The 10996-nt window shown below is 49.2% G+C and overlaps 1 protein-coding gene across 1 annotated transcript in view; it reads left to right on the forward strand.

The window, feature by feature from the left end:
* The first annotated feature begins 773 nt into the window (after positions 1-773).
* Positions 774-10996, forward strand: part of LMO1 (LIM domain only 1 (rhombotin 1)) — an 11933-nt gene continuing 1710 nt past the window's right edge. Inside the window, exons 1-3 of the mRNA XM_006885435.1 lie at positions 774-789; positions 6763-6976; positions 9926-10051. Of these exons, the coding sequence (XP_006885497.1) occupies positions 6765-6976; positions 9926-10051 (338 nt within the window). The 5' untranslated portion in view covers positions 774-789; positions 6763-6764. The remainder of the gene's footprint in view (positions 790-6762; positions 6977-9925; positions 10052-10996) is intronic.

The raw sequence follows: 10996 nt of genomic DNA on the forward strand, positions 1-10996 counted from the left end.
TCCAGGTACTAGTGTGCCCAGAAATGTTGTGAGAAGAATAAAATACAGACATAGGCCCTCTTCTTAGGAATCAAGTGTCCACATGTGATTGATCACACATGTGTATGCAGACATTTGTGTGCTGCTATGAACATTTGCATATATATCCTGCATCTGCATATCTTCCTAGTATCTCCTAACCTCTACAATGCCTCCTGCCTGAGTTGAGTCAAACCTCAGAGGTTAGCAGCACATAGACTGGAGGTTAGTGCTTGGGCCTGTCACTACTAACTGTATGGAAAGTTAATAATTTTCTTCTGTCCCAGTTATCCCATTGTTAAAATGGGCATAATAATGGTCCACCAGCAGCTCTGTGGGAAAAAGATGGACAGTGTCCTCCTGTGTGATTTACACCTCAGAAACCCAGTGGAGGGTCAGCTGTATTGTCAGTTCCAACTTAATGACAATGAGTAAGAGAGCTTATATATAAAGCAATTGTGAAGACTGACTGAGCAAAGCACTTGTAAGTGTACTGTCAGTGTCCTCTTCTTGTGAACTGCCTTTGTCCTGGAAAAGCCCACCCCAACGGAGGGGTACCTGTGGTGCTGAGAGCCGTCCCTGGGCAGCTGTGATGTGCTGTGTGTTTTCCAGTCAGGTCCAATGGCTGGTTCCTGAGCCTCTCAGCACCCAGCTCAAGGAATGTTTGAGCAGTAAGTTGAGAGTCAGCACAGAGCTGTGATAGGAGATGATCTAATATCTGAGGGCTGTACCTGCCCTTGCCCTGAGGGCTCATCCTAGACCAGCCAGAGGGTTCTGTCCTTGAGCCGTTGTCCTCTCCTCCCCACTTGACTGGTTCCCAGAGGAACCTGTGCTACAATTGGACCTGCGTGCATTGGCACAGGCCACTCTAGATTGTTCTTGGGACTCCAGCCAGGACATGTGTGACTCCAACAACAGGGCTTATTGGTTTCAGCTCATTATGCCTCAAAATAAGCATCTGTCACCATTCTAGGAGTCTGGGTGGTGCTGTGACAAAGATTCTGCCATCATAGGTACAAAGAACAGGGGAACATAGGTCAGCAGAACTTAGAAGTAAGGTTTATTTCTCTGTCCTTCACAGTGACTCAGTGATTTGAGGTGGTTTCCCCCCTCCCCTACTTTACAAAATGGAACATTGAAGACTTAATTAAGGCCATTTGGACAAAAACCTGTCAGATAGACCCAAATCAAGGGGTAGCTTATAAAAGAACTAGCATTTATTACCCTCAGCAAGATGGATTGCTACAGTGGATACAACAGTGGACTCGAACATATTCGTAAGGATCATGCAGGATAGGTTAAGGCTCTGATCTGTTGTTTATAGGGTCACTATGACATGATCTTTCAATCACTTGCTATGCTGCTGAAAGCTGTACAATGAATAAGGATGACAGAAGAAGTCTAGTACTCTGGAGAAGAGTACTGAATATCCTATGGACTGCCAAAAGAAGGTACATCCAGAGTGCTCCTTGGAAGAAGATATGATGAAACTTAATCTCTTATGTTGGGCAAGTTGTTAGGAAAGGTTATTCATTGGAGAGGGACATCATGCTTGGAAAGGTGGAGGGGCGGTGACGAAGAGGAAGACGCCCAGCCAGGTGGATTGACCTGGTGACTGCTGCAATGGGCTCAAGTGTGTCAGAGATTGTGAGGGGATAGCACAGGGTAGGACAAGGTTCAAATCTGTTGTTCATAGGGGAGCTTTGAGATGTACTCAGCTTGATGGCACTTAACACCATGAGTCATAGTCTGTTCTATGACACTTAATAACAGTGCCATTCTTAAAAACTGCCAGTGTCTTGAAACACACACGCAAAAAGCTTACTGTTCATCCTTACAGACTGAAGTAGACTGAAAATAAATAATGACTGAGTGCAATGCATGTGCTGAGATTTTATTTTGCCATAAAAGACATTGGGAGAATTGGCGGAATCAGAATAAAGTCTGTAGAGGAAATGATGGTATTATATCAATATTATATCATTTCCTAGTTTTTATAATTGTACTATGGTTAGGGAATAGAATATCTTTGCTCTTAGAAAGTATATGCCAGAACATTTAGAGGTAAGGAACTTTAAGTTTTATACCAGCTCTAAATGACTCAAGAAAATAGGTAAAATAAAGCAAATGTGGCAAAATATTGGCATGGATCTAGGAGAAGGGTACCTAGAAGTTCTTTCTATTATTATTTTTTCCTTGAAACAGAGCTATAACCCATATATCATACAATTCACCCACCTAAGTGAGTAATTTATTGGCTTTTCTGTATATTCATATATACGTACAGTCATCCCCATAGTCTATTTGAGAACATTTTTGTGACCTCAAATCTCTCATACCCTTTAGCTCTCCCTCAGGCTGCAAGCCCTAGGTAACGTTACACTTTCTGTCTCGCCAAATTTGCCTATTCTGGGCCTTTTGGGTGAATGGAATGATATAATATTTTGTGATTGGCATCTTTCATTTACCATGATGCTATCAAGTTCTATTCATGTTGTGACCTTTCACTTTAATGGAAGTAAGAAATAATCTCAAATAAGTTAAAAGGAAAAGAACACACATGTCAGAGCAGGGATGGCATTCTGTCCTCTGTGTGTCCCATTACCGGTTCCTGTCAGTGGGTGCCCACGAGGTACCAGCTTCTGTTGCATAGCTTCTGCAGGTCAGCAAGGTGAAGGCAGTTGCTCCAGGCCCTTTGGTTGCTCGGACAAATTCCAGACTCAAAACTGGCTCTTTGCCTTTGCAGCATGGACACCTAGCATTTAGACTTAGCTGACTCTGTCTGACCTTTTGGGGGCAGTTCAGGTGAGCAGGAGAAAGGCAGTAGTAGAGGGAAACCCTGGAGAAGCAGCAAACAAGATCCATTCACAGGTGAGAAAGGAGTATTACTCCAGGGGTCTGCAGAGAGCATATCTGGTAGTGCCAAGCAGGACCTGTGGAAGGAGCCCCTGGTGCCAAGCTGGAGTTGCCAATGGTGACCACACTCACTTCCACAAGAGAGACCTTGGGCTTAGCCTGAGGTGACCTGGGGTCAGGACAGGTATGTATTCTTACAGAGTTGGGTGGAAGTGTGATTGTGGAGAGGCTCATTGTGGGGAAGCAGGGATGACAGACTAAGGCCATTGTCCAGACTGAAGGCACTGGAGGGACTGGGGTTTGCAGGCTGGGCAGTTTGGAGAAATCTTCACTGGGCCTGCCTGAGGTGGGGGCCGAGTGGAGGTGGGCCAGGCCCACTAGACCTCTTTGTGGGATCTGTGTAAAGGAAAGAGCTTCTCTCTCAGCTGAAGGGAAGTGTGGGAGGGACAGGATGACCTCTGGCAGTCCCTCACTGTCACTTGGACTGTCTGGCTTCTCCTCAGATGAAAGAACGGAGGGTAAGTGTCTGGCAGCTGATGAGTCAGACTGGGAGGCTCTCTCCACAGCCTGGCTGCCTCCTGCCACAGCCAACCCCACTGAGATAGAGATAGGGGTAGGAGTTTGGCCTACCTCCCCTCAAGTGTCATCCTCCCCACACACCATAGGATTTGGCGGTGACATGCGGGCTTGGTGAGCGGTGTGCTTTGCGTGTGCGTCTGAGTGTGTGCCCACGCGCACGCGTCCGTGCATGCAGGCGCAAACATCACCCTGTTGTAAAAGATCAGTGTTTTCATGGGTGAGTAGTAATTACTGGGTAATGCTTTAAAACCTTTCCTGAAGAAGCGTGAGGCTGTTTTTTTCTAAAGTCAGGAGTACATTAAAAGGATTACCATGTAGATTTGATTTTTAGATAACACTAAAATGGATCCCAAATGGACTTCAGCAAAAGGATGCTATCTCCTTAATGGAAAGTGCATGGCCCGCGGTCAGCTCCCAGAGCCAGGCACAGGAGGAGGGGAGGGGAGAGGTGTCTGCAGGGGTGGATTGTGGGGCTGTGGGGAGCTGGGGCGCCTGGATCCCCTAGTGAACATCTCCTTCAATTTAAGGATCCCAAAATATAGGATGTAACCCTTAAAGTCCCTTTAGCTTTCCAGGACTGGCCGAGTCCCCTGATTAGCCCAATGGGAACAAACCCATGGTGAGCACTCCATCAATCTTGACTAAAAGGAGAAAAGTGTGACTCACTGTCCCATTTAGCCTCTGCGTCGTTTCCAATCTATGAGGAGCTTGGGTTGCTTCAATTTTCATCTTTTGACAGATGGAGGAATAAAGGCCCAGAGAGACCAGGAAACTTGCCCTTAATCACATATCTAGAGGATTGCAGACCAGGGACTGTGCTGTCCGGGTCCAAATCTATCCCATGAGCTGACTCTGGGTCACCTTCTTTCTCCCAGGACCTCGGCCTCTCAAGGTGGAGATGGCTCAAAACCTGGGACGTCCTCAGCCAGTCTGGCCCTGGTGTCTGTTTCTTGGTGGACATCAGACACTGGTCAAAGTCATGTATCTTCTAAAAGTTCTTCAGACTCAGTACCTTTGAGCTGGGCTCCCACGGGCCTTTACACACAGACACCTGCTGTGCACTAAGCTAAACCTGGGCAGAGGCAGGAAGTGAGAGACCGGGGCAGCTTGCTCTTCATGGCCTCCATAGGCTCTGTCCTACCAGTGATGGGGTTGCCATGTATCTGCGATAGGCCACAACCCTACAGCTTCAGTGACCAGGCCCTGGGACCAGGGGCACAAAGGATATAGGAGCAGTAAAGGGAAGGCACTGAGCTTGGAAGGCCAATCCATCTAGTAACCAAACCAGGAAGGAAAATGAAACAGGGCACGTGTTAGTACTGAATTGGGCAGATACTGCTGGTACTGCCTCCCAATATCTTCAGGTGTCATTTCTTGGGCCAAGTGTACCCCCGACTGTGGACGGTATAGCTGCTTTCCTGCCTTCTAGTGATGTGACAGATGGAGAGGCCTGGGAGGAGCCTGGACTGCTGGGACAGAAGACAGGCTGGGTGGGCAAGAGGGGAATTGGCTTTGTGGGGGCCGGGGGTCTGAGATTTTCCAAGTTACATTTACATACATAGCAATCCTGGGTATTAAATACTGCAATATTATTTCTGAACAGATTTATAAATAGCCACTATCTGAGCCATCAGCACCTCCTTCCTGGGTGCTCCTTTCATAACCTGTAATACTGTCACCCTAGACCTGCAAATCTCCCCATAACTATGTTTGAACCCTTCCTTTTCCCATTTGCCTATATATTTCTTGCTATATATTTATTCTATATAAGCTTCCTCAGATCCTGGGGTGCCTGCACCTCAGCTGGCTTCCAGGGGCTCCTCAGAGCTGAGCCTGGGCTGGACACTGTCAGGAGGAGACCCAGGCAGGCTGTGGACAGAGCCATCCCAAGCCCCATAACTCTCTCAGACCTATTAACCTTTAGAGCTGCATTAAGGAAATTAGGCCGCTAACTTTCCAGCTAGCAGACAGGCCCTGCGGGGACTAGAAGAGGCAAGGAGGAGAGCACCCCCTCACTGCAGTGCATGGATTCCTCTCCCGCCCCTCACCTGTCCCTGCTGGTCCTAGGCTCCAGAGGGCCACCCCTTCCTCCCCATCCCCCAGGAGCCAGCAGGCTGAGAAAGCATGAGAGGGGAGGACCCTAGATCTTGTTAAGGGGCACGCCTTCCCTGACCCCCCATCTGTCTGGCCTCAATCTCCCTCATTGTAAAAAAGCAATTAAACGAGTAGAATTCTGAGGACCTTTCTTACCTGATACCTGGATTCTGAGACTAAGGCCTCTTGGTGGTTGGTCCCTTTTTGAAAGCTGAGGAAGTAACAGCTGGAAGGGGAAAGGAGAGCAAGAGCAGTAACCAAGCAATTTGGGGTTTTAGGGCAGCAAGTGTGTGGTGAGCCAATGGGAGGAGTGCCAGGGGCTAAGTTGCTGAGGGCAGGGAAAGCAGGAGTCACCTGCCAGGAGGGTGGGGCCAGACTGCAGGGGGCGGGGGCTTCTTAAAGCTTGGAGGCAGGAAGGGGTGGGCCCTTTTCTCCAAAGGGACACCTTTGGTCTGGAAGGGACCCTCCCTGGCCCCACCCCCCTTCATGGGCTTCCTACCGTCCAGGGCAGAGCAGAACCTCGTGAGCTGCCTTCTAAGCATAGTTTCATGAGCCTCAGGGGTCCATGGTGACTTCCAGGCTCTGCTTGACATCGTGTCCCTCCTTGTGGTCATTCCCTGTTATCAGGATTGAATAGCCCATGCGTCTGTGTTCGTGTGTTCGTGTGTGTGTGTACACATATGCACGCACGCCCATTTGCTGCTTGGAGACCGTGTTTCTTCAGTGAACACTACATTGCAATCCCTGCCTTTCATATGAGCTGCTTTCTTATATACCGGGAAGGATGTATGGGCCGGGGGATGGGCTGATGGGTCAGAGGTTTGTATTTTGATGGGATGAGTGAGGGTCCAGAAACTCACATCTTCCTCACCCTCAAGCCAGGGCAGCTGAGAACTTGAATTCAGCTACAAGTATGCTAGGGAAAGTCCTAGCTAGGCCAGGCCAGGCCCAGTTGCCTCCCTGCAAATACCAGGGGTCCCCAGAGCCCCTGCTCCTTCCTGGGGGTGTGAGGGGGTGTTTTGCTTTCTTTCTGACATCTCTGTAGTTCTACATGAATAGTGCAAGAAACTGAGTATAGCATGACCATTTCAGTTGAAATGATGAAATCATTTGAGGAATGATTGATAATTAAAATGATCAAGTCAACATAAGGAAGATTTGCAACCCCCCAGATCATTATGAGCCTTCATCCTGTGTGTGTCTGTCTGTCCATAGGCATGCCAATGCTCTCCGTCCAGCCCAAAGGGAAGCAGAAGGGCTGTGCAGGCTGTAACCGCAAGATCAAGGACCGCTACCTGCTGAAGGCCCTGGACAAGTACTGGCACGAAGACTGCCTCAAGTGTGCCTGCTGTGACTGCCGCCTGGGCGAGGTGGGCTCCACCCTCTACACCAAGGCTAACCTCATCCTGTGCCGACGCGACTACCTGAGGTGAGCAGCCCTGGTTCAGTGTAACGCCGTCCACTTGGTGGAGACCTGGCAGCCTACACACTGTGGACACAACCTATGCATCCACTCCTCCTCAAAGTCCTGCCTCCGTGGACACGAAAGGGGCCCCCTGAGGGTAGGGCCATAGTTGCAACTCTGTCTTCAACGCCCAGCACAGGTACAGAGCAGACATTTATACCTGTTCTCTCACCTGAGAGAAGCTTCCTGAGGGGAGCAGCCTGGCCGGGTCAGGAGGGGCCAGTTCTTGAAAGAGGACCTCATGCTGAAAGGGGTGAAGGATCAGAGAAAGAGAGGAAGACCCTCCACAAGATGGATGGACACAGTGACAGTAACAGTGTGCTCGAGCATATCGGAGACCGTGAGATAGGGCATGGTTCAGAGCCGTTGTTCAGAGGGCCATTATGACTCATGGTTGACTCCTTAACAACTGACTCACTTGTTCCTGGAATCTCAGAGCGGACATCTCAGATGGACTGTGAGGAGCAAGGGGTGGGAGGAAGTGCTGAGTTCCCTGCGCCACCCTGCCCTGAGGGAGTGACCTACCTACCTCTTCCAAGTGTCCAGCCCCTTCCTGTTCCAGCTAGACTCTGTGACATGGCAATTTATATGCCTAGAGAGCCGGGCAAGACTTGGGTCCCAGAGAAGAACCACTGATGTTAGTGCTTGAAGACCTTTTTGGTTTATAACCTCCTCTCAGCCTCAGTTTATTATTCCTTAGTTGAATAATACTTCCCTGCCTTGTATCCCTCAGAGCTTACCTTCCCCTCCCCCATCACCTGGATCCTTATTCCCTGGGGCAGCCTTCTCCAATTAACCCTCCCTTCAGCCATTTATGACATCATCAAGGCTGGAAGGAGGCCATGCAGCCAGCAGGGCCTTGGCTAAGACCCAGCATCTGCATTTGGCTCGGTGGACAGATGCTGGGTAGTGGCTGGGCTGTGGGAAGGAAGGTCCATCGCATTAATTAACAGGTCGGGGCAAGGTCTTCATGGGGCTTCCTCTTCTCAGGTCTGGGCTTGTTGGGGGGGAGGTGAGGTTATCATTAGAGACTCCCCATTTCCCAGAAGCAGCTGAGATCTAGCTAGCTGTCTGCAACTTTTTAAACTCCTGTGTGTTTCAGGAGTTTTAAAAAGTAAAGCAATCAAAGAGGATTTGTGACTCCATGCTCCTCACTGGGCCTGGAGGGAAGTGGCTAAGGCCAAGAAGCAGGAGTTAAGATCCCCCTGGGGACCCCTCCTCTATTGCAGGGGCCTCCCACCTTGAAGGGCTAGAGCTGAACCTACCATGTTGAGGGGAGATGGCAGAGTGTCTGATGGACCCCCAGGGACTTGGAGAAGGAGAATTGGGTGCAGGACAAGCCTGTCAGTACAGACAGAGCAGCTACAAGTGTTCTGGGTCCTGCCCTTTCCTGACAACTACCACGTACAATAAATATCTTTTTGAACCCTGGCTAGAGGTTGAAGAAATGGCTTTCAGGTCAAGGATGCTAGTGATCTGGGGTAGGATGAGGTTAACTGAGCTGCTCAGCCAGCCTCAGAAGATGCCCACCCCTCTGAGGCTCATTGAGCTGGTAGCAAGAAAGGTTTGTGCTGGCAGGCAGGTGCTGCTCCCCAGCCTTTGTCTGCCTTAATCTGAGCCACAAGGCAGCTCAGGCTGATGAATAATGGAGCCAAGCTCCATCTGCAGCACCTGAGCTTGAGCTGGACAAATCAGGGATTAGAGGGGCCTCCCACCCACATCTCAGTCCCCTTCTCCTACTGGGGGCCGGCTTTGCTAGTGTGCAGTAAAGAAACAAGGAGGTGATTCATTGGCTCAGACCACTGGAACATCAAGCCAAGGACTGGCCTGCATGGGGAGGGAATGAGCTTCTTTTCTTTTGATGGGCAACCAGTGGCTAAGAGGAGGGGTGCCTGCCTTAAAGAGGCACTTGTGCCAAAAGTCCTTGGACCTTTCTTTTGGCATCACTTCTATTTTAGAAGGATCACTAAATGACAGAGCATTTAGTCTAACAGTCCCATTTTACAGAGGGATATATTGAAGTTCAGAGAAAGAAAAGGACCTAGGTAAATCACAGAGAGTTGGTAACAGAAAAAGAACAGCCTTGTATGTTACAGGACGTAACAGCATCGTTAGAGGGCATGCACGCTCAGAACCAGGCTTTGTGACTCTGAGTGAATCATTTACCCCTCTGTGCCTTATTTTCCTTATCTTCAAAGTGAAGATAATGATGGTACTCACATTCCAGGATTGGTACCAGGATTAAGTGAGTTATTCTTGGCAAAGCTCTTAAACAGTGTCTGATACATGGTAAATTCTCTATAAACCCAAGCTAACTCACTGTCATTGGGTTGATTTCAACGCAGAGCAACCCTATATGACAGAGTAGAACTGCCCCACAGGGTTTGCAAGGCTGTGAATCTTTATGAAAAGAGCACTCTGCCTCATCATTCACTCCCAAAGCAGCTGGTGGGTTTGAACAGCTGATTTGAACCTTTACTATTTAGTTTAGCAGCCCAATAATTACTCCACTGGGTTAAGTATGCTGTGACTGAGAATTTACAGTGGTTTTCGAAGCATCTCTATGAAGGGTGTATTTTGGCCTCGATTTTAACAATTGTAAATGAGACTCGGAGACTTTCTGAGGACACGTAGTTGTGATTGGCTGACTGCTTCTAAAATAGTGAGTCCATTCGGGACCCAGCTCAGGGCCCAGCTCAGTGCTCTGCTGGAGGATCCAGGTGCTTGAGGGACACCAGTAAGGGGTAGTGTCAACTCACCCCTGACTCCTTACACTCCTCTCCTAGGAGATGCCAGCTGAGCTCCTGTCCTCTTGACCAAGCCCAGTTGCTAAGTCCACAGATGGGGAGGACGGGGTGGGCCCTGGCTGAAGGGAACTCCCTCAACTTTAGCCTCTGCACGCTTCCTTGGCAGGCTTTTCGGCACCACTGGAAACTGTGCTGCCTGCAGCAAGCTGATCCCAGCCTTTGAGATGGTCATGCGGGCCCGGGACAATGTCTATCACCTCGACTGTTTTGCCTGTCAGCTCTGCAACCAGAGGTGAGTGCTGGTTGGCTGTTGGACCCTACACACTCCCTAAAACTCTGCCCGGAGCCTACTAGGATGTACTAGGAGCCCCTGGCAGTATGCTTATAAATGTGGGTCTATGGCAGTATGCTTATAAATGTGGGTCTGTGTGTGCATGACTGTGTATGTAGATTGTAAGTGATCATGAAAACATGTGTATTTAACTTATATGTGCATAAGTCAGATATAGCCAGATATGTGTACCCATATACTCTGTGCATAGTTGTGTGAATGTAATTAGGTGGTCATGTGTGTGTGGGGCCTCTAGGTGGCACAGTTAGGAAGCTGCACTGCAATCCCAAAAGCATGTAGTTCGAATCCACCAGCTGCTCTGTGGGAGAAAGATAGGCAATCTCCTCCTGTGCAATTTATAGTCTCTGAAAACCAGCCACAGGGTCAGCCATAAATTGGGGTTCTGATTCGATAGCTCACACAACAACAGCTCACCTAAAGGTCGGCAGTTCAAATCCACCCTGTGGCACTGCAGGAAAAAAGGCCTGGCAATCTGCTTCTGTAAAGAAAACCCTGCGGAGCCGTTCTAATCTGACACAGACCGGGTTAGCCTGAGTCAGAATCAGCTCAATGGCAATAGGTTTGAGGAGGTTTTTCTTTTTAAATGCATGGCTTTGTTGAGTGTACCTGGTGTGAGTATGCATGTGTATTTCTAAACGTCCATGTGCAAGGGGCTGTGTGTGTGCACTGGCTGTGCCTCTTTGCACATGACGGCTGACTACGTGCATGTGCTTTAAGTGCACCCCTGTGAAAAGTGCCTTGTCTTACGTCTGTCTGCACAGGCACTTGTGCATATGCATGCTGGCAGGTTCGGTGTGAAAGTGACCAAGAGCCCTGAGGGAATAGCCACTCACACTGACACACTGACAACCCCCCCACCACCACCACCCCTACCACCCCCACCCC

Source organism: Elephantulus edwardii, unplaced genomic scaffold (genome assembly GCF_000299155.1).
Source record: "Elephantulus edwardii isolate Elephantulus edwardi_28Jun2011 unplaced genomic scaffold, EleEdw1.0 scaffold00044, whole genome shotgun sequence".
NCBI lineage: Eukaryota > Metazoa > Chordata > Mammalia > Macroscelidea > Macroscelididae > Elephantulus > Elephantulus edwardii.